This window comes from Cryphonectria parasitica, assembly GCF_011745365.1.
Source record: "Cryphonectria parasitica EP155 unplaced genomic scaffold M406scaffold_8, whole genome shotgun sequence".
NCBI classification, from domain to species: domain Eukaryota; kingdom Fungi; phylum Ascomycota; class Sordariomycetes; order Diaporthales; family Cryphonectriaceae; genus Cryphonectria; species Cryphonectria parasitica.
Window position 1 is genome coordinate 47,524 of NW_024468916.1, and position 24,710 is coordinate 72,233.

The 24,710-nt window shown below is 35.3% G+C and overlaps 2 protein-coding genes across 2 annotated transcripts; one reads left to right on the plus strand and one right to left on the minus strand.

Moving 5' to 3' along the window:
* Nucleotides 1-5,559: 5,559 nt before the first annotated feature.
* M406DRAFT_265771 (uncharacterized protein) lies at nt 5,560-5,850 on the minus strand (the record flags this gene model as incomplete). The annotated part of the gene is made up of 1 exon (XM_040917759.1): nt 5,560-5,850. One exon carries the CDS (start codon nt 5,848-5,850, stop codon nt 5,560-5,562), a length of 291 nt encoding a protein of 96 aa, XP_040772204.1.
* A 2,304-nt stretch (nt 5,851-8,154) lies between these two features.
* Nucleotides 8,155-10,800, plus strand: M406DRAFT_357650 (uncharacterized protein). Its single transcript, XM_040923737.1, has one exon. The coding sequence runs from the start codon at nt 8,469-8,471 to the stop codon at nt 8,901-8,903; it is 435 nt and encodes a 144-aa protein (XP_040772205.1). The 5' UTR covers nt 8,155-8,468; the 3' UTR covers nt 8,904-10,800.
* Nucleotides 10,801-24,710: the final 13,910 nt, after the last annotated feature.

Consider the following 24,710-nt stretch of genomic DNA (forward strand, 5'->3'; position numbering starts at 1 on the left):
CTCTTATAGCTTAAGAAGCATAATTCTCGAATCAATTGAACTACTAGCTAGATCTTATAAGAACAAGCTATATTCAGAGAAATAGTTATAATTAACAGCACAGAATTGAAGCTAGTAATTAAAGAATACTCAGAAAAAGAAGCTTCATACAATTTCATACATACTTTCAAGTCAGCAGAGCTAGCAGTTCAAGGAGAAGGATCTAGTGATAAGCGAACTCTAATAGTACTAAAGCGCTAACAGGTTAGCAAAACAATAGAAGCAAGACTCTCAGCAAGTCAGTTCGCTTTGAAGCAATAAGGAAAAGCTTCAGAATGTGAATTATGAATCTATACAGGAAAAATCTTGAAACTAAGCTTTCAAGCATTCAGTTCAGCCCGGAGCAAACGCTTAAAGCTCTTAAAAATGCTATCAGAAAAGAAGTATGCTTAACAATATCTACTATTCCTTCAAATAGCAGAAACAGCACAAGAATTAGAACTAATACTTGCAAACATATTACAAGAATATTACAAGTTCAAGAAACTATTTTAGAAAGAATTGGATACAGGATTGCTAGAATACAGCTCATACAATTACAAGATTCTGCTACAAGAAGGAAAACAGCCCAAATTCTTCTTTATCTACAAACTAAACAAAGCATAGCTAAAAGCACTTCAGGAATATCTTAACGAGAATCTTAAGAAAGAATATATATAACTATTGCAATTACTAGCAGAATATTCTATTCTATTTATACTCAAAAAGAATAGCAAGCTTAAGCTATATATAAATTATAAGCAATTCAACAATATTATAATCAAAAACTGATACTTGTTACTACTTATTAAGAAATTATAAGATAGATTGCAAGAAGTATAGTGATTCATAGTTCTAAATCTGAAAAAAGCTTATAATCTAATTAGAATAAAGAAAGAAGAAGAATGGAAAACTGCTTTCAGAATACGCTATGAATACTACAAATATTTAGTTATATTCTTTAATCTAACAAATATCCCAGCTTCATTTCAGGAAATAATCAATCATATTCTATACAAGCATCTGAATCAGTTCGTTATTGCTTATCTCGATAACATTCTTATCTATTCTCAAACACTTGAAGAATACAAGAAACATATGAAAACAGTATTGCAAATGCTTTAAAATGCAAAACTTCTTATAAAATCCGCAAAGAGCTATTTTTACATACAAAAAGTTAATTATCTCGGATTCACAATCAAGCTAGAATGTATTAAGCTATAGAAAGATAAGATAGAAGCTATTAGAAATTAGCCAGTTCCTAGGAATATCAGAGATGTTAGATCTTTTCTCGGATATATTAACTTCTATAAGCAGTTTATTAAGAACTATAGCTGGATTGCATACTTTCTTATGAATCTTATCAAAAAAGAATAGCTTTTCAAATGAACTTTCAAAGCATAAGAAGCTTTTAATAAGATCATCAGGTATATTATCTTAAAGCTAGTTTTATATAAAGCAAACCTTTATAAACTCTTTAAAATTGAAACTAATGTATCAGAATATGCACTCGGAAAACAATTTGATTAGCGAGATAATCAAGAGCATTTAAGAATTATAAGCAACTTCTCAAAAAAGTTGAATAGCCCGGAAATCAATTATAGAATCCCTGATTAGAAACTTATAGCAATAGTAAAAGCTTTCAAGAAATAGCAGTATTATCTTATTAGCGCATAACATCCGATTATAGTTTACTCGAATTACAAGAATCTGATTATATTCATAATAATTAAGATTTTGAACAAGTAATAAATCAGATAAGCAGAATTCTTCTTATAATTCGATTTTAAAATTGTGCACTACAAAAGCTCAGAAAATGGATAAGCGAATGCTCTTAGCAGAAGATCAGACTATTGAGATGCAGATTTCTCGAATATATAGAATATTTTCGCTTAAAACGAGTTAGGAAATCTTGTTAATGCATATAGAGAACTGAATGCTGCTCTTAGAATCAGATTTTCAAAAAGAGATTTAGAATTAATAACTCCAAACAAATAAAACAATTATATTAAGAATATATACAGTATACCAGTATATAAGCACTAAGGAATTAGAGCAATTTATGAATATATCAAAAGATACTGAAATTTACTAGATCTTAGGAAAAGAATTGAGAATATTCTATAACAATATAATAGCTGCAAGAAGAATAAAGCAGAAAGATATAAGCCTTACAAACTACTGCATTCCTTATCAATATCTATAATTATTTAGCAATCTATTAATCTAAATTTCATTACTAAGCTATCTCTCTTATAAGAACTCTTAACTAAAGTACAATACAATAGCATTCTAATAATAATTTGCAAACTAAGCAAGTATACTTACTTTCTTCTCTATAAGAAAAGCAGTATAGCAGAGGAACTTGCATATGCATTCCTCAGAACGATTATCGCTAACTACAGCATGCTAGAGGAAATAATCTCTAATAGAAACAGAAAGTTTAATTCAAAGTTTTGAACTTTATTCATAAAACAGCTCAGAATATACTACAGAATATCTACAGCATTTTATTCACAAACAGATGAACAAACAGAAAGAATAAATCAAGTTATTAAATAGTATTTACAATACTATATTAATCAGAAATAGAATAACTGGATTAATCTATTGCTTCTTGCATAATTCGCTTATAATAATGCAGATATAAGTATAATAAAGAAATCATTATTCTTTATATTCTATAAATATAATCCAATAGCTTATTACAAAATACTGCTAGAAGCAGATGCAGAAGCTGCAAATAAAAGAGTTAAGAAGATTAAGAAAGTTTAGGAAGAATTCCGATTAGAATTATAATTCGTTCAGAAACGAATAGTATAATATGCAAACTCCAGAAGGATTGAGGAACTAATTCTATAGAAGGAAGATAAGATTTACCTATTTCGGAAAAATATCAAAACAACTAGATCTAGCAATAAGCTTGATTATAAAAAGTTAGAACTATTCAAAGTCTTGTAATAGATTTCTCTGATTAATTACAAGTTAGTATTATCTTATAAAATAAGAATATACTCAGTTTTTCATATCTTACTGCTGAAATTAGCAGCATAGGAAATATTAGCGAATAATACAGCAGAAGTAGAAAACAATGAATCAGAGTATAAAGTGGAAAAGATTCTCAAGCATAGAGGCACGAATAGTACGAAGGAATACCTTATCAAATGGAAAAGCTATTCAGCAAGCGAAAATTCTTGGGAACTATAGAAAAATGTTAAAAATGCTCAAGAAAAGATAGCTGAATATTGAAAAAGGAAAGCCAGCATCTAAGACAATCGCTCCGCCCCGAACCGAGATCCAGGGGCTTTAGAGACCTCGCTCTTCAGAAAATCCAACCAATCCACTACTGCATTCCTCATATCTACAGAATTCCAGTTGAAACCTCCAGAGGAAGAACCTTCAGGAGCAATAACGAGCTTCGCGGAAACTACAGCCTGCACCTCAGCAGCCACGCGCTCGCACTCCTCCTCCTCCAGGCCTTCGTTCACCAGCTTTATCCCCTTCTCCTGAAGAAAGCATTGCTGCTTCTTCAAACGAGACAAACAATCTAGAAACTCGAATAAACGAGCCTGAACATCCGCCAGCTCTCGCTAATGCTCCAACAAACGCTCCTCCTCCTCTACCTTCCTACTATCCAAACGAATCAACTCATTAGTAATACAAGATACTAAGGCAGTACTATTAGCAAGAATTAAAAAAGAGGAAAGGGAAGGCTTACGAGAAAACATAGAAACTCAACTAGCATTACAGAAACAACCTCGTTTCGTATACTAAGAATAGCTCTTAATCCTATCTACTATCTTGCATTGTATCCTCTCTTCCAGATACGATAAGCATAGCATAACTTCATAGCCAGTAGACTCAATATACGAATAATGCTTGAAGCAACGAAGATGCAGCTTCGAGAAAGTAACAGAAGCACCAGAAGAAGATTTGCTAATACAGGAATTTAAGATTCTATTCGATATCTCGATTAGAAAAGCATAACTATGCATACAGAAAACTTGCTGAATACTTACAGAAGATCGTTGAGAATAACAACTGATAGAAGGGAGATGATATTATAACCCATCCAACATACAGATCACGAAAACAGATTACAGGCAAACAAGAACCAGATATTATAACTCAATATTAAATAATTTACAAGGATTATATAATCCAGGATTAGAATTACAAGCCAACTAATCAAACAATAGAACAATTACTAGTAATCATCAGCGCTTAGTAATCAGTAGTAATTCGGAATAATCAGTAATGATTTAGAATGATTATTAGCAAGTAAGGAACTGAAGAATCAGGTATATGAAGGTTTATATTTCTTACTATCAGATAGATTTTCTTTAGATAGTTCTTCAGTTATCAATCTAAGTATTCAGTTTTCTATACTGAGTAGCTTCAAAGGCAGTAAATATTTGCATCGCTTATTAGAACTTGTACAGTTCTGTATTCAAGGATTTAATACTTTGATACCGCTCTTATTAGCATAAACCCCTTTGTATACTTAGGAATCTTCGGATTGCTGCAGTGCTCATTACAGTTTGCTTATAATAGCGCAGATACAAGCATAATAAAGAAGTTACTATTCTTTATACTCTACAGATATAATCCAACAGCTTATTACAAAGCACTGCTGGAAGCAGATGCAGAAGCTGCAGATAAAAGGATTAAGAAGATCAAGAAAGTTCAGAAGAAATTCCGATTAGAACTATAATTCGTTTAAGAACGAATAGTACGATATGCAAACTCCAAAAGAATTGAGAGACCAATTCTACAGGAGAGAGATAAAGCCTATCTACTTCGAAAAAACATCAAAACAATCAAACCCAGCAATAAACTCAACTATAAGAAGTTAGGATTATTCAAAATCTTGCAACAGATTTCTCCGATTAATTACGAGTTAGCATTATCTCATAGGATGAGGATATACTTGGTTTTCCACATCTTATTGCTGGAACTAGCAGTATAGGAAATACTGATAAATAATACAGCAGAAATGGAAAATAATGAATTAGAATATAAGATAGAGAAGATTCTCAAGCACAAAAGCATAAACAATACAAGGGAATATCTCGTTAAATGGAAAGATTATTCAGCAAGCGAAAAATCATGAGAATTATAGAAAAATATTAAAAATGCTTAGGAAAAGGTAGCTGAATATTGGAAAAGGAAGGAAACTAATATCTAAGACGATTGCTCCGCCCCAAACCAAGACTCAGAAGCCTCAGGAACCTCACTTTCCAGAAAGCCTAACCAATCTACTATAGAATCTCCCAAATCCACGGAGTTCCAGTCGAAACCTTCAAAGAAAGAATCCTCAGCTACAACAACAGATCCCTCTGCTACTACAGCCTACACTTCAGCAGCAATACGCACTCTCTCAGCTTCAGCCTTCTCAGCCTCTACACAATCCAATTCCTCTATGCAAGTAATACTATAATATAGAGCATGTTTCATCTTCTCAGACTATATCTGCTTCTATTAGCATAAATGGAGAAGCTTGATCTCTCTTTTCTCAATCTCATTTTCCAACTTTCGATATTAAGTAGCAATATTGTAAAGCTTCTCAGAGGAAGAGCTTATAATGTTGCACTTGGAGCAGCTCAGTCGAATGCATTCGATGCAACGAGAAGAGTCTCCGGAAGATACCTTGCAAGACCCGAAATCACAATCTTTGCAATAGAAGCAGACGAGTATTTTAATAAAATTTTCCAAGAGGCAGGAAACTAAGAGATTTCGATCTTGGATACTCTTTGGAATGGAAGAAGGTTTGCGAATACAGGATTTGTTGATTCTGTTCGATATTTTAATTAGGAAGGCAAGATCATGCATACGAAGAACTTGCTAGAATACTTACAGAAGATTATTGAGAATAACAACTAATAGAAGAGAGATGATATTATAACCTATCCAATATGCAGATTATAGAATAAGCTCTATCAATCAAGAGATCAGATATTATAATTCAACATCGGATACTAATCAGGATTATGTAATCCGGATTAGGATTACTAGCGTAATTATGTTGATTATGAATATAATCAATATATTTAGAAAACAATTATAAGGAATCGGAGCATAATTAGAATAATTAGAACTGAAGAGCTAGATATATAAGAATACGTTCATTACTATTAGATAGATTTAGTATATAGCTCTTCAGTTGTTAATCTAAGTATTCAGTTTCATATACTGAGTAGCTTCAAAGATAGTGAATATTTGCATTGCTTATTAGGACTTGTACGGTTCCGTATTCAAGAACTTGATACTTTGATACTGCTCTTGTTAGCATAAACCTCTTCGTGTACTTAGGAATCTTCGGATTGCTGCAGTGCTTATTACATCTAGCTAGTAATTCAATTAATTTGAGAATTGTGCTCTTTAAGCTATAGAAGTTCTATAATTAGCTTATATTATGCTATATCTGTGATATTAAAGAAAGCTCTAATTATATATTCTTGGATTAAGATAGATAGATGATTAGTTTTCTTATTGATTATTTCTTAGTTATATGCAACAGATTGTTCTTCTATAGTGCTGAGAGTATATAAGCATCTTTTTCATTTTTATTATAGTTGTATCTAATTGATGATATATGGGAATATAAAGTTTCTCTGAGTGCTACTATTCAATAGTATGCTATATTTGTATTCTTGAATATATATATTAAACTTGATATAAGCATAATCTGTTCTAGAAGCTTCATATAGAAACTGTTTCAGTTTAATTGTTTGCAGTTTCTTTATAAGCAATTCTATTCTTTTGGATTTGTTGAGAACTGTTTATTCTTCTAAGCTTGCTTTGCTACTTCTTGAGCAAGCTTCTTAGCTTGCTTTTGCTTATATCATTATTATTCCTGATCTTTCTTTTATTAATACTAGTTGCAAATCTTATCATTAATATGAATTGTATAAAGCATTGTTTTGCATTGCTACTATTCTATTTTCTTATTTATGTATTGCATAAAGCAATTATCTAGTAGCTTAATATATGTATTGTAGTACTGTTGTGGTGGCCAGGGTGGTAGTCCGTGGGACATGGAGTACAGTGGGTCAAGGGTCCTCATACATATAAAGGATACCACCCACTTTTCAAATTCTTTAGCTATAAGCAACAATCAAGCATCCTTTTCTCTTCTTTTCAATTTTTGAACCCCTTGGACAGGTCTAAGACAGGTTTTTCACCCTGTTCTTGTGCCCGTGTGGCCTTAGTTTGCTGTCCTCATCTGTACAGGCACGCTTGGGTTGCATGAGCCCTTGCCCATTGCTTCGGCAGCTGTTTGTCCCTTTTTCTTTCGAGGGCGACGGCGCCCTAGTTCTGGTTCAATGGTGCGGTGAGTGTGGACTTAGCTGTTCAGGCTGGTAGCTCAGGGCTGTTTGCGTCACAGTTCGTGAGGATCAGTAAGAGCAGCAAGTTTACCCTATGGACGGGCGCACTCTTTTTCCCTGCTGAGCTCTTTTATTTTCCTTTATCTATCACGCTTACACGACAGGCTGTGCATCATGTCTGGACTCTGGGTCATGCCTGAGACCTCTCGTAAAGGGGAGATGGGTGGACAGAGGAGGAGTGGTGTGAGTTCTGGTCGTGGGCTGGTGAACGATGCGTTGAGCCCGCGGGCCAATATTACGAAGAAACGAATTCCTTTTTCCAACATTTCCCACATCAATCAACGATCCTACACAGAAGCTGATACAGCTCAGACCTGTACAGGCTGCGGCGGAAAGTTTAACCATGTCGGATGTGGGTCCATGGTTAAATTACAGAGTGGGATGCTTTTGGTGGATGGTACTCTGTGGAGAAAAGTGGCATGGTTAACAAGGTCTGTGCTCCTTGCGATGGTCCGATCAGCACGCTCTACCTGGACACGTCTGGCCACATTGATCCTTTGGATCAAAAGCTTGCTGGTTGCATTATCCCAAAAGCGAAGGACACAGGGAGGTGAAGATGAGGAACCGTCAGTGCACACGAGGAATAGAGGTCGAGGATTACGACGACATCATCCGATGTCGAACTTTAATCGACGCCTTACACCTGGTCAGAAATGCCTCCATTGGTTGGCAGGACTATTGATAAAGGAAATCCCAGTGCAGCACAGAACAGCCAACTCAATCCCTTGTTGTTCATCACAAGACAGACCTCATGCACGCTCCACTCACAGACTGAACCTCCCTCAAGCACCTGAACCCCCTCGACCTCCACAGTATTGTCTTCCGCAGGATACGGAAGGCATTCCGGCTGTGGCGCCCTCAACTCAAGGATCTCGAACCAGAAAGCCAAAGAAACATCGAGGGAAGCGACAACCAGGAAAAAGGATAGCTTCTTCATCTGACAAGTCTCCTGACCCAACCCCGAGCTCGTTTGGTTCCTCTGCGAGTGGACAGTATGGATCTAACTTCCGGTTCCCTTCCCATAGCGAACTCGCTGGTGGCAGCTTGACACTGTTTTCTCGGATGGAAGTCTCATCATGGCTGAAGCGTTTCGACTGGTGGCGTCAAATCAAAGGCATTGACGACACTCAGGCGCTCAACTTCATGAAAGGCTTCTGTTCAGATGCAGTCGTTGCTGGGAAAGTAGAGAGATATACCACGAGTGCCAAGACATGGGGCGAACAGAAGGACCGACTGTTGGTTGCATATCAGCCCTGGGATCATCTCCAAGCATACACACCTGAGCAGGAGCGGCTGAACATCATCAACAACCGTTTCATTACTGATGCTGCGAGCTTGTGGTCATTCGTTGTTGACTATAACAACGCTCTTACCCGTCTCAAGATCAGGGATACTCAGCCTATTGCTGAGGCTTGGATGAAACTCCTCTCGACTTGGATCAAGCGTCTTCGAGCTGACCACGGTATTACCGCTGAGAAGGAGGAGACTCAAGACTAGCTTGCATCTGGCGCTGCAAATCCTCAACTCCATCAGCAGGCGCAATTCCAAGCTCCTTTGGTGCCACCACCTCAACCGATTCCTGACCAGGCGCGACCTGTGCTTGTTTCTCAGCCGACTCATGGTTTCCCCAATCACCCGCCAGCTCAGGTTGGGCAAACTGGGGGGACCATTGCACTACCAACCTCCTCAGCACTCAACCGGCGAATGGCAAGGCCAGCCTGAAGCAACTAAACAGATCCTGAAGCCCGAATCTGTCCAGAAGCCCGAGCAGGGGTTGAACCACTTGGCATCTCTGATGGAGCAACTTCGCATCGATCAGATTGCAATGGCTCACTCTTTGAGACTGCAATCTGAGACTCTCAGACAAACCCGGGATGTCTCATACGATCAGACCAAGGCTCTGCGGGAGATCTCACAGCTGATCAGGCGCCCCCAAACCATCTCTGCAAGGAATCCCCTTCAAGGGAGCACAAACTCTTTGCAGATGAGCACTGCTTATGCGAGCTCCTTGGCGGGGTGAACCAGACAACAACACCCTCGAGGTTCGGGAGATGGACATGAGCGACGACACTACATTCTGGGTCCCAGATATCATTGGCCATGATCCTATACCTGGTCAACCAAGTCCAAACCCAGGAGACATAGATCTGACAACCGAGACCGATGATAATGTCAGGGAAGAAAATAATGGTGGAGACGACGGACGTCTTACACGGGCAAGGGAGAAAGAGAAGCGAGAACAGGAGAAAGCGGATAGAAGCGGGATGTTTATAACAATTCCGACCAAGTCTGCCTTCTTGGCTCGTGGGGGAGGCTGATTTCTTTCTATCCATATTTCCTTTGGTTCGCAAAACACGTTTTCCTTTTGTCTTTCCTATGTTATCTCGTGTGTTTTGCTGGGGGAGGAGGGACGAAGTGTCGTCTGCTACCACCCACTACAGAATACTATAAAATCACCCAAATTTTAAAAGCACCCGGTACAGAGCATGTTGACCAGCTCTGAGACCATTTCACTATGAAGACCGCAGCTGCAGAAACGCAATGTATTGGAATGCAAGGCATGAAAATGCAAAGCGTTGAAGAACGCCGCAACCTAAAAGAACTCCTTCCGACCCCTATGCCAGCTCACCTCGAAGATCGCCAGCCGGTCCAGGAGCAACAATCCAGCTGTCAATGCAGCAAACGGCCAGGCCTGGTCAGACTACTGATGTTCCATTGCACCGAAGATTGAGAAGCAGCAATATCATGCGTTCTAATCTTCCTGACAGACCTCGGCAACCTCATGTGCCTTTGTGGAGTGAGCTCCATAGTCTTGCTCCTGTCAGACCCTCAGTAGGTCTTGAGAATTGGACAGGATTCGAGCATGCTATCAGGATGGATGTGTGGAGAGCAGACTGTGAAAGGATTGAACGGACGGTGGTTCAGAATAGAGAGAGGGCCACTGCTACTGCTGCTGCCCGGGCGGAGTTCGAGAACAGACAGGGACGAAGGGAAGGTCGACATTAGGATGTATCCAGATTGCGCCCGCGCTGCAAACAGATCATGGGCGGATATTGGTAATACTGCGTTGACTTGAGTGAGGACTCAGACAATCAAACTGGGTGCAGAGGTCGGATTGCGAAATGGTTTGGGTTGCAGTGCTTCCTTCGACAGCTTGCGATGGATTCTTTAGTTCTTTCTTTTCCTTTCTATCTGACCAGACCTGGCACACCATTGGACTTGTCGCAACTTTGGAAGAAAGTTGCTGGGGGAGGACTGTTGTGGTGGCCAGGGTGGTAGTCCGTGGGACATGGAGTACAGTGGGTCAAGGGTCCTCATACATATAAAGGATACCACCCACTTTTCAAATTCTTTAGCTATAAGCAACAATCAAGCATCCTTTTCTCTTCTTTTCAATTTTTGAACCCCTTGGACAGGTCTAAGACAGGTTTTTCACCCTGTTCTTGTGCCCGTGTGGCCTTAGTTTGCTGTCCTCATCTGTACAGGCACGCTTGGGTTGCATGAGCCCTTGCCCATTGCTTCGGCAGCTGTTTGTCCCTTTTTCTTTCGAGGGCGACGGCGCCCTAGTTCTGGTTCAGTACTGCTTATTAAGAATTTCTCTGAAGCGGAATTCTGATTCTTCAATAGCTTGAAGGATTTGTTCTGATTTTCTGATAGGAAACTATTTATATTGCATTTTTTTCGAAAAGTATATTTTGCAGCTATAATAAGTACAGAAGATTCATACTAGTTTGTAGTATAAGTTGTAAAGTAAGCTAATTCGAGAATTTTTATTTTATTGTATTTCAATATTTTGCAAGGGAATGCAGATGAAGAGCTCTTCTAGCTTTATTCTATAAATAAGATATTTAATTTATATTGTTTCCTTATTCTATCTAATGCTAAAGGGAAATCTTTCTGTAAGCTTCTTAAGTTCATTATTTATAAGAGATTCTGATAGATTGTTGAGCTATTTACTCTGATTTAATCCTTTCATTGCTTGAAAAGCATTTTCAGTATTATTCATATATTTATATCAATAATCAAGAAAGTATTATTCCTTATTCATATCTCTGATTATAATACTTAGCATAAGCAATGAAAAATGTTGAAGAATATTATTGCTAAGCTCTTCTTCCAATGCTTAAATACTCTATTCTATAATATCAGAGCAGTTCGAATTGCTACTTGTAGAAATGCTAAGCGTATATTCTCATTCTGCTGTTGCTATTTGTTTGCAGTGCTTAGATTTCTGAGAGAACTATTCTAAATCTTTCTTACTTGAGAGATATATTAAGCAGTTATTATTATAGCAGAATGTTTAGCTGAGATTTCTATAATCAATAGAATTTAATACTTATTTCAAGAGAGTATTTTTGCTTAGTTAATTAGATTTCTGTTATTGAGCAATATTTATCTAGTATTCTTTCTGAACTAATTATTATTTATTTTTCCGAAATTAATAGCAGTTGCATGCTATATATTCTTGTTTATTATAATTATAGTAAGTAATATTATTCTTCTTGCTATACTGCTTATTAGCTGCATTGAGTTTTATAGAATTAATATATATAATGCTGCTCTGAGCTGTATTGCTATATTGATTGCTATTCTTGTTTTAAAGTTTCTTGCTTATATTAGCTGGAAATCTTCAAGTTTAGCTTCTTTTCTTTTTAAACTTCTTTATTTATTATTCATATAGATAATTATTAATACAAATAGTGTTGTGGTGGCCAGGGTGGTAGTTCGTAGGACGTGGAGTACAGTAGGTCAAGAGTCCTCATACATATAAAGGATACCACCTACTTTTCAAATTCTTTAGCTATAAGCAAGAATGAAGCATCCTTTCTCTTCCTTTCAATTTTGAACCCTTTGAACAGATCTAAGACAGGTTTTTCACCCTGTTCTTGCGCCCGTGTAGCCTTAGTTTGCTGTTCTCATCTGCACAGGCACGCTTGGGTTGCACGAGCCCTTGCTCATTGCTTCGGCAGCTGTTTGTTCCTTTTTCTTTCGAGAGCAACGGCGCCCTAGTTCTGGTTCAATGGTACAGTAAGTGTGGATTTAGCTGTTCAGGCTGGTAGCTCAGAGCTGTTTGCATTACAGTTCGTAAGGATCAGTAAGAGCAGCAAGTTTATTCTATGAACGAGCGCACTCTTTTTCCCTGCTGAGCTCTTTTATTTCCTTTATCTATTACGCTTATACAATAAGCTATGCATTATATCTGAACTCTGGATTATGCCTGAAATCTCTTGTAAAAAGGAGATGAGTGAACAGAGAAGGAGTAGTATGAGTTCTGATTATAGGCTAGTAAACAATGCATTAAGCTTGCAGGCTAATATTACGAAGAAATGAATTCCTTTTTCCAACATTTCCCATATTAATTAATAATCCTATACAAAAGCTAATATAGCTTAGATCTATACAGGCTGCAGCGGAAAGTTTAATTATGTTGGATGTGAGTTCATGATTAAATTACAGAGTGGGATGCTTTTAGTAGATAGTACTCTGTAAAGAAAAGTAGCATGATTAATAAGGTCTGTACTTCTTGCAATAGTCTGATCAGCATGCTTTATCTGAATACATCTGGCTATATTGATTCTTTGGATTAAAAGCTTGCTGGTTGCATTATTTCAAAAGCAAAGAATACAGAAAGATGAAAATAAGAAATTATTAGTATATATAAGGAATAAAGATTGAGAATTATAATAATATTATCTGATATCGAACTTTAATCAATGCTTTATATCTGATTAGAAATGCTTCTATTAGTTAGCAGAACTATTAATAAAGAAAATCTTAGTATAATATAGAATAGCTAACTTAATCTCTTATTATTCATTATAAGACAGATCTTATGTATGCTCTACTTACAGACTAAATCTTTCTTAAGTATCTAAACTCTCTCAATTTCTACAGTATTGTCTTCTGCAGGATACGGAAGGCATTTCGGCTGTAATACTCTCAATTCAAGAATCTCGAACTAGGAAGGCAAAGAAATATCGGAGGAAGCGATAATTAAGAGGGAAGATAGCTTCTACGTCTGAAAGCTCTTCCAATCAGATATTCAGTTTGGCTGACTATCTGGCTAATAATTACTATAATCAGAACTTTAGGTTCCTCTTCTATAGTAAGCTTGCTGATAATGAGTTGATGTTGTTTGCTTGTGTGGAAATCTTCTTGTAGCTGAAGCGATTCAACTAGTAGCGTTAGATCAAAGAGATTAATAATACTCAAGTATTCAACTTCATGAAAAGCTTCTGTGCAGATATAATCGTTGCTAGAGAAGTAAAGAGATTCACTACAAATGCTAAAACTTGGAATAAATAGAAAAAGCAATTATTAGTTGCTTATTGCTCTTAGAATTATCTTCAAGCATATATTCCTGAGCAGAAGCATCTGAATATCATTAACAACTGTTTCATTACTGATGCTGCTAGCTTCTGATTATTTATTATAAACTATGATAATACTCTTATTCATCTTAAGATTAGAGATAATCAATCTATAGCAGAAGCATAGATGAAGCTCTCTTCAATCTGAATCAAGCGCTTTCAAGCTGATCATGATATTATTACTGAAAGCATTAGCAACAAGAAGTAGCCTTATCTTATAGAAAAGCTGTTGAAGGTTTATCATAAAGCATTCCAGAAGGAAACTCAAGACTAACTTGCTTCCGGTGCTACCAATCTTCAACTTCATTAATAAGCTCAATTCTAAGATTCTTCTATGCTTTTATCTCAGCTAGTTCTTAATTAGATATAGCTCATTTCTGTTTTACATCCAATACATAATGCTCCTAGTTAACCGATAAATCCATTAGAATAAGTAATAGAGCTATTATACTATCAACTGCTTCAATAGTCAATTTGTAATTAGCAAGCTCAGCCTGAACTGATTAAGCAAATCTTGAAAGCTAAATCTACTTAGAAGAGCAACCAAGAATACAACCAGTTAGCTTCAATAATAAAGCAACTCCGTATTAATCAAATTACAATAGCAAAATCCTTAAAGCTGCAAACTAATGCTCTCAAACAGATACAAAATATCTCATATAATCAAACTAAAGCTCTATAGAAAATCTTACAATTAATTAGATATTCCTAAACTGTTTTTGCAAGAAATCCTTCCTAGAGAAATGCAAATTCCTTGCAGATGAATATTACCTATACAAGTTCGGAGGATGAGAGTAAGCAGTATTCTGAAGTATAGCGAGCGGAGATTAATGAAATTCTGAAGAAGAACGGAACTCTGCGCAGATGCTACAGCTGTAGATCGAAGTTCTATAGAGCTTATAAGTGCGTAGAACTCTATACTATTATAGACTATAGCATTTGCTATGCTTTAGTATTAGCAAAGCTAGAGTAGCATCTTAGCAATTGCTTGGAATTTCTGAATTCTAGATTAAAACTAATATTATATAGCTAGATTATATTCGCTCAAGATAATCTTAAAAGCAGTATAATCCATCTGATTCTCAGTTTCTGTAAGAATCAGTAGCTGAAGGGTATTAAGAATTCTTAGATCTCTTAATATATTAGCCTGATTCAAGAGAATGAGAAATGATATGGAGATTCTGAGATAGCTAAGAATAAGATATTGTAGAAAGAGATTAATTCTGTTCTCAAATGCAATAATTAATATAAAATTAATAATATTGAGATTCTTAGCAATGCTAGTAAGATTCAAGTGGGGAAGTTATATCTTACTTTAGCTCAAGCTGAACTGTACCTATTAAAGCTTTCCAGCATTAATGCTATGAGTATTAAGCTTATTCAAGCTCAGGTAAATGCAGGTGAAGCAAAGAAGCGCTGTATTGGAAAGGCTGGGTATGATGATAGTGAGGTTGGAAGAGATGCAAGTATAAGGATTATTGAGATTCCTATACATTTCGGGAATATTAGATCAGAGGAATTCAATAAGCAATTCAACAGTCTGAATAAAGAGCTAATAGTTCAAACTATTAGTAATAAGCTTCTAAATCAGTTCCTAGACTACTTATTAAAGATCTTAGGCTGAGAGATAACAGTTATATTATTAGAATAGGAAGCTTATCTGATTTACAGTTTTCAAGGAATTAGCTCTAAAGCTCGAAAAGTTATTAATCTCAATAATTAAACCAGCTCGGATCTGTACAAGATAGATACTGCTGGATCAGCTAATTCATTGCAGCATAAACTCGGAATCTCAACGCTTTCCCAGCCTAAAGAGCTTATTAATGATTAGATTATTAATACTTGGAATATTACTAAGTATTTTTCGAGACTAGCTTAACTACCCGCAGTTCAAGCTTTGTTTCTTATTGCTAAACCTAGCTATATCAAGCTTACTATTAATATGATTCGAGCTTTCAACAAATTCTTATTTCCTTCTGTAATAGCTTCCATGATTGCTTTCAGCAGTATCTGAGATAGAAGCATCGCTCTGGTAGCATACATTCCTCTGCAGCTGGGAGATAAAGAGAATGAATCTGTATAAGCAATGCTGAATACAGATGCTGAAATGAGCTTAATAGCTTTCTCTCTATATTCAAGCATGCGCTTATCTTATATACTAATATTGAATGTTATCTCATGCATATATAATAGATCAGATATAGCGCTTATTAGAGTTCTTAAAACTAATGTTTTCTATAGCAGCTTCTCTAAATAAATAATATTCTATATTATTAATAACAGATTGATATTGCTAAATCATTCTATGCTATTAGAAATGCTATTTATAATACAAATCAAGCTTTTCTTTGATCACTCCATTCTCGGATTTCTTTATACAAGCTTCGCCTTTGGAGAAGTACAACTGATCACTACAATCAGCAGTTAGAAACTTCTTAAAGGGGAGGATTCATACAGAACTATACTAAAAAACTGAGTGCTAGCAGCTATCCTGAGGAATGCAGAGCTATCAGCGGAGAAATCATCCCAGAGTAAGTATTGTTAGAGAAGGAAGATATAGCTGTAATATTCATACCTAAACGAAACATTGCAGCTATTATAAACAAATTAACAGTAGAACTGATAGGAAGGAAGTTAAAGAAGGGTTGCTCCATAATAAATGAGAAAGGAGCAACTCAAGAGTCTTGCTTATATGAAATGCACAACAGCCAGCACCATTCACGCTAGCTATATTGTGTGAGAAAGGAAAGAAAAGATGTCTTAAGCCTGATCAATACTCTTTACAAGCTTAAAAACAAGAAGATCAAGCCAATTAATAATTCCCAGCTTAATAGTTCAGTACTGAAAGGAACAATTGAGTGAAAGCCTGCCAAGGTTGAAAAGATGAAACAAGCTCAGCGATTTACAAAGCCTACCAAGTATAATAAGTAGATTGAACTCAAGTTCAGCAATCTGAATCCTAATTAGCATCTGAGATCTAACTAGTAAGCTGCTATATAAGAGAAAAACTATAAAGAGTTTTCTGAAGCTGAAAAGGAAATGTTCAAATACATGTTGAGAAACAAAATCAAAGCCCTTGCATAGAACTTTACTAAGATTGGAAAGATCATTGAGAAAGTAGCTTCCTTACAAGAAATCAGAACTGTATCCTACAAGATCTTTTAAGCAAGGCATATTCCAATCCCCAATGCTCTTAAGCTAAAGCTGATAAAGCTTCTGAAATAACGTATTAAGCAGAAGATCATTGAGAAAAGCTATACATTATACAGAAATAACTAGTTTCTTGTTATCAAAAAGAATAGTAGCTTATATCTGATCAATAATACTCAAAAGTATAACAAGCATAGCTTCAAGAATGCTTTCATGCTGCTTGCCTCAGATGAATTCTCAGAGAAGTTCGCTATATGCAAGATTCTTTTACTGCTTAACTTCTTTTCCGAATACAACTAAGTACAACTGCATTCTAATAGCAGAGATATAATAATCTTCTTAATGCTCTTAGGCTTGTTCAGAATATATACTCTATCTCAGAATGCTACTAACTCTATTGCTTAGTTTATGAAAATAATAATCAGACTTCTATATAATCTTATTTCTTATATATACTAGCTTTTCCTTAATAACATTCCTATTCATAGTTTTATAACAATCTATAGAAATAAAGAGATTCCAAGCCTTTCCGAAGTATATAGATACATTGTTGAATATATTGGAAACCTTAACAAGATTCTTATAAATGCAGAGCTAGCTGAAGCTACAATCTCAGCATTCAAGTTAGAATAATGCTGAATGAAAGTTGATATAGTTGGTTATATTATTAGTTCTAGCAAACAACAATCTCAAAACAGAAAGATGGAAAAGCTTCTAGCTTGAACAGAATGCAAGAATATCAAAGATATTTGCTCTTTTATTAGACTAATTGTTTATTATGCAGCTTGGATTTGAAACTTCGCAATCATTGCTCAACTACTCTACAATCTTCTCAAGAAAGATATTGTATGGAGATGAGAAAAGGAACAGAAAGAAGCTGTTGTTATACTTATTCGGATACTTACATCTTGTTCAGTTATTATTTCAATTAATTACAGCACTAATGCTAGTGTTATGACCCATTCAACATGCAGGTCACCAGCCAGGACACCCGGAACAACTGTTCGGAAAGACAGGAAAGGATTCAACATCTCAAGAACTAAGGCTTACATAAGCAAGAGTTAGGATTACAGGATCAGAATGGATCAGTAGCTGATCCATGGTAATCCGGATCAGTTGGATCACTCAGATGATCCAAGAGATCTAACAACCAATACTACTAACAGAACTGAAGAGCTAGATATATAAGAATACATTCATTTCCATTAGATAGATCTTATATATAGCTCTTCAGTTATCAATCTAAGTATTCAGTTTTATATACTAAGTAGCTTCAAAAGCAGTAAATACTTGCATTACTTATTAGAACTTGTATAGTTCCATATTTAAGAACTTGATATTTTAATACTGCTCTTATTAGCATAAACTCTTTGTATACTTAGGAATCTTCGGATTGCTGCAGTGCTTATTATATTTTGATAATTCTTGTTCAAGAATGATTCAGTATTACTTCCTTAAGCAATACGGAATACAATAGCTTCTTCAGAAATCCCTTCGTTCTTGCGCATCCCTACTCAGGAGGAACTAGTTAATCAGATATACTAGCTCATCTAGCATATCCAGAATCTGTGCGAATAACAGCAGGCTCAGAGCGCTACTATCGCTAACCAACAAGCTCAGCTAGCCCAATAAGCTCAGCAAGCGCAGTTTATCTCTGCAATCACCAGTAGCGCTGGAAAAGTATATAAGATGAATAAGCTTGCTATATATAATAGCAATCAAAAGATACTGCATGAATTTCTTATCTACTGCAGAGCGTATTTCCTGCATTACAAGACTCAGTTTACCAGAGAATCTAAGAAGATTATCCTTGCAGAGACTCATTTCGAAAAGAATACTCTCATTTAGTATAAGCCTTTTCTACATAACTACTTGGAGCATCAGAACAATCCCAATACACATACTCAGAATACCAAGAATATATTTGATTCTTTTAAGAACTTCGAGAAAGCTCTTAAAAAGACTTTTGATAATCCTAACGAAGAATACATTATAGCTTAGCAGCTTATAGATCTTAAACAAACTAAGTTAGCTTCTGCTTATACAATCAGATTTAAGCAACTCTTAGCGCAACTTCTATAGGAAGATAAGAATCTCATGAAGTATTATTACAAGAAACTTAAGAACGATATTAAAGATAAAATTTTCAAGCAGAATTAGCTGGAGAACTTTGCAATATTCTCCAATTAAGCTATCTATATCAATAATTATTTATATAAATAATAAGTAGAGAAGTTTAAGAAGAAAGGAAGCTAAACTTGAAGATTTCTAGCTAATACAAGCAAGAAACTCCAAAATAAGAATAGCAATCGATATAGCAATACAGCTCAGAGCAGTACTATGCATGCTAATTCCATAGAACTCAATGCAATTAACAGATAGTATAGCAAAAGAAATAGCATTACTTGCTATAACTGCAACAAATAAGAATATATTGTATGCAACTGCTATCAATTCCGAAAGAACAAATAGCAACTAGTTCAGAAAGAATGCTAGATGAATATTGCTTGATAATAGAAATCTAATCAACTAAGCAAAAACATCTCTTCGGAGCAAGTATTAGACTCTATTGATCACAGAAGTCTCAGCTGAATATTCTATTATAATAACAACTGCTTAATATATTTCTCGAGTAAGAAAGATTTAGAATGATTCTCTCAGAAATCTAAGCGCTGCAGATAAATAGCAATAGCAGAATGAAAGTATACGCTCAGTATTCCTACAAGCAGCAATTCGAACTGCTCTGATATCATGGAATAGAGCATTCAGACGTTAGAAGAAGAGCTTAGCAACAATACTCTTTATTACTTCTTATTACCTATACCAAGCATTATAACCAGGGATATAAATAAGAGATAATACTCTCTTGATTATTAGTATAAATATCTAAACAATACCGAGAACGCTTCTCAGGCAACAGAAGGATCAAGCCAGAATGAGCGATTCAACAATTCACCAGAATCTCCTGTGAACAATAAATCCAAGAAGCTTACAGGAAGGCTTCTCTTCAGCATTAGATAAAACAAGAAAACAATATAGATCGAATATCTTGTTTACAGAATAGGGCTGAAAAAGCTTTTCATCTGCATTCTCTTGCAGAATATCGAAGCATGAGAAGATGAGAATCTTCAGATCAGCTCACTTCATAATCTATACTACAAACTAGCATAAATCTTCTGCACTTATCATAGCTGCAGAACGCATTTTTCAAACAAGGTGCAATACAAATAGTTCTCTATTAGAGAACCAGAACAAATCCTTCAAGCTATTAAAGAATAGAAATTCCACTTCAGAGAGATTCTTAATAAGCAATACTATAATGCATACATCGAGCTATCGGATAATTGCTCTATATAATGCATAAATAAAAAAATAGAATAATAGCAATACAAAACAATATTCTGTACAATTCACATTAACAACAAGATTTGTAATTAGCATTAACAGAAGAAAGGCTAGAAACAATAACAATATAAGCAAAAGCAAGCTAAGAAGCTTGCTTAAGAAGCAGCAAAGCAGGCTCAGAAGAACAAGCAGTTCTCAACAAATTCAAAAGAATAAGATCGCTTGTAAAAGAACTGCAGATAATCAGACTAGAACAGTCTTTATATAAAGCTTTCAAGATAGATTACACTTATATCAAGTTCGATATATATATTCAAGAATACAAGTATAGCATACTATTAAATAGTAGCGCTTAGAGAAACTTCATATTTCCAAACATCATCAATCAGGCATAATTACAATAGAGATGAAAGAGATGCTTATATACTCTCAGCATCGTAAAAGAATAATCTGTTACATACAACCAAGGAATAATCGATAAGAAAACTAATTATCTACCTATCTTAATCCAAGAATGCATAACCAGAGCTTTCTTTGATATTACGAATATAGCACAGCATGAGCTGATTATGAAGCTTCCATAGCTCAAGAAGCACAATTCTCGAATTGATTGAACTACTAGCTAGATCTTATAAGAATAAACTATATCTAGAGAAATAGTTGCAATCAATAGCGCAGGATCGAAGCTAGTTATTGAAGAATACTTGGGAAAAGAAGCTTCAGATAACTTTATATATATCTTCAAGTTAGCAGAGCTAGCAGTTCAAGAAGAAGAATCTAGTAATAAGCAAACCCAAATAGTACCAGAGCGCCAACAGGTTAGCAAAACAATGAAAGCAAGACTTTCAGCAGATCGGTCCGCTCCGGAGCAACAAGGAAAAGCTTCAGAAAGTGAATTATAGATCCACACGGGAAAAACCTCGAAACCAGGCTCTTAAGCGCTCAGTTCAGCCCGGAGCGGATGCTCAAGGCTCTCAAAAACAACAAACGAAAGAAAGCACGCTCAACAGTACCTACTGTTTCTCCAGATAGCAGAAACAGCACAAGAACCAGAACCAACACTCGCAAACATATCACGAGAATACCACAAGTTTAAGAAACTATTCCAGGAAGAATTGGATACGGGATTGCTAGAACACAGCTCATACAACTACAAGATCCCGCTATAAGAAGGAAAACAGCTCAAATTCTTCCCCATCTACAGACTAAACAAGATACAGCTAGAAGCACTTAGAAAATACTTCGATAAGAATCTTAAGAAAGAATACATATAACTATTGCAATCATCAGCAGAATACCTTATTCTGTTTGTATCTAAGAAAAACAGCAAACTCAGGCTATATATTAATTACAAGCAACTCAATGATATCATAATCAAGAACTAATACTCATTGCTACTCATCAAAAAACTATGAAACAGATTATAAGAAGCATAGTAGTTTACAGCTCTGAACCTAAAAGAAGCTTATAATCTGATTAGAGTAAAAGAAGAAAAAGAATGGAAAACTGCTTTTAGAATACGCTATAAATACTACGAATATTTGATTATATTCTTTAGTCTAATAAATATCCCAGCTTTATTTCAGGAAATAATCAATCATATTCTATACAAGCACCTAAATCAGTTTATCATTGCTTATCTCAACGATATTCTTATTTACTCTCGAACATTGAAAGAATATAAGGAATATATAGAAAAGGTATTGCAAATACTCCAAGATGCAAAACTCCTTATGGAATCTGCAAAGAGTTACTTTCATGTACAAAAGATTAACTATCTCGGATTCACAATCGAGCCAGAATGTATTAAGCCACAGAAAAACAAGATAGAAGCTATCAGAAATTAGCCAGTTCCCAGGAATATCAGAGATATTAGATCTTTCCTTGAATACATCAACTTCTACAAGCAGTTCATTAAGAACTACAGCTGAATTGCATATCCTCTTACAAATCTTATCAAAAAGGAATAGCCTTTCAAATGAACCTCCAAGGCACAAGAAGCTTTTAACGAGATTATCAGGCATATTACCTCAGAACCAGTTCTGTATAAAGCAGATCTCTACAAATCTTTTGAAGTTGAGATTAATGCATCGGAATATATACTCAGAGAACAACTTAGCTAGCAAGATAATCAAGAATATCTAAGAATTATAAGCAATTTCTTAAAGAAGTTGAATAGCTTGAAAATCAATTACAGAATCTCTAATCAGGAACTCATAGCAATAGTAAAAGCTTTCAAGAAATAACAATACTATCTTATTAGCATACAATACCCAATTATAATTCACTCGGATTATAAGAATCTAACTATATTCATAATAACTAAGATTTTGAATAAGCAACAAATTAGATAAGCAGAATTCCTCTTACAGTTCGATTTCAAGATTGTATACTGCAAAAGCTCAGAAAACGGATGAGCAGATGCTCTCAGCAGAAAATTAGACTATTGAAATACAAATTCCTCGGATATACAGAACATCTTTGCTTAAGATAAATCAGGAAATCTTATTAATGCATATAGAGAACTGAATGCTGCTCTCAGAATCAGATCTTCGGAAAGAGATTCAGAATCAATAACTCAGAATAAACAAGATAACTATATTAAGAATATATACAGTGCACCAGCATACGGATATCAGAGAGTTAGAATAACTTATAAATGCATCAAAAAACACTGGAATCCATTAGGCCTTAGGAAAAGAATTAAGAATATTCTATAATAATGCAATAGCTGCAAAAAGAATAAAGCAGAAAGATACAAGCTTTATAAACTACTGCACTCCTTATCAGTATCTACAACTATTTAGCAATTCATTAGTCTAAACTTCATTATCAAGCTATCTCTCTTACAAGAACTCTTAACTAAGATACAATACAACAGCATTCTAATAATAGTTTGCAAACTAAGCAAGTATGCTTATTTTCTCCTCTACAAGAAAAGCAGTACAGCAGAGAAACTCGCATATGCATTCCTTAGAATGATTATTGCTAACTACAGCATACTAGAAGAAGTAATCTCTAATAGAAATAGAAAGTTCAATTCAAAGTTTTGAACTTTACTTATGAAACAGCTCGGAATATACTACAGAATATTTACAGCATTTCATTCATAAATAGATAGATAGATAGAAAGAATGAATTAGATTGTTAAATAATATCTTTAATACTATATCAACTAGAAACAGAATAACTGAATTAACTTGTTGCTTCTTATACAGTTCGCTTATAATAGCGCAGATATAAGCATAACAAAGAAATTACTATTCTTCATACTCTACAAATATAATCCAACAGCTTATTACGAAACATTGCTAGGAATAGATGCAGAAGCTGTAGATAAAAGGATTAAGAAGATTAGAAAAGTTCAGGAAGAACTCCGATCAGAATTGCAATTTGTTCAAGAACGAATAGTATGATATGCAAACTCCAAGAGAATTGAGAAACCAATCCTACAGAAGGAAGATAAGGTTTACCTACTTCAAAAAAACATCAAAATAATTAGATTCAGCAATAAACTTGACTATAAGAAGTTAGAATTATTCAAAATCTTATAATAGATTTCCCTAGTTAATTACGAGTTAGCATTATCTTATGAAATGAGGATATATTCGGTTTTTCATATCTTACTGCTGAAACCAGCAGCACAGGAAATATCAACAAATAATACAGCAGAAGTGGAAAACAAGGAATCAGAGTATGAAGTAGAAAAGATTCTCAAGCACAGAGGCACAGATAATATAAGAGAATATCTCGTCAAGTGAAAAGATTACTCAGCAAGCGAAAATTCTTAGGAATCGAAGAAAAACGTTAAAAATGCTCAGGAAAAAGTAGCTGAATATTGGAAAAGAAAACCACTACCTAAGACCTCTCCGCCCCGGAGCGAGAATCAGGCGCTGCAGTTTCACTCTTCAGAAGGGAAGGCCAACCAGACATGCTGGGATCAAGAGCTAAGGAACTCCAGTCGATAACCTCAAGATGCCCCTAAAACATCAGATAAGTCTCCTCTTTACGAAGACTGCAATCCTTCTCATCAGCAAACCTCTCCAAGGAATTGAAATCATAACGAATCATTTCTGCAGCATGTTTCTCCAACAGCCTTCGCTATTTCCGTATATGATCAAGATGAGCTTGCAACGCCAGCAAAGCTTGTAGAGCAGCAGCATTTGCTAACTCTGCCTTAGCTTTCTCGCTCAGAACCTTGCACTTTTCACAAATCAAACGCTCTGCTAAAGAAGAAAATCAGTAATCACAGAGAATACCAAGGAATGAAGAAACTAATCAGCAGAGGCTGAGAAACAATCAGTATTACAGCTTTAGCTCAGAAAAATACACTTCTCACAACAAGAAGAGTTTTCAGCGAAACGACAGAAAGCCTTCATTTTCTGATAATAAGCATAAGCAAGCATTTCAATACCAAAAGCAGAAATAAGCTTAGCAA

Bases quoted from the DNA above. Each gene is read 5' to 3' on its own strand.
- M406DRAFT_357650 (XM_040923737.1), top strand. From the start codon at position 8,469: ATGGAAGTCTCATCATGGCTGAAGCGTTTCGACTGGTGGCGTCAAATC.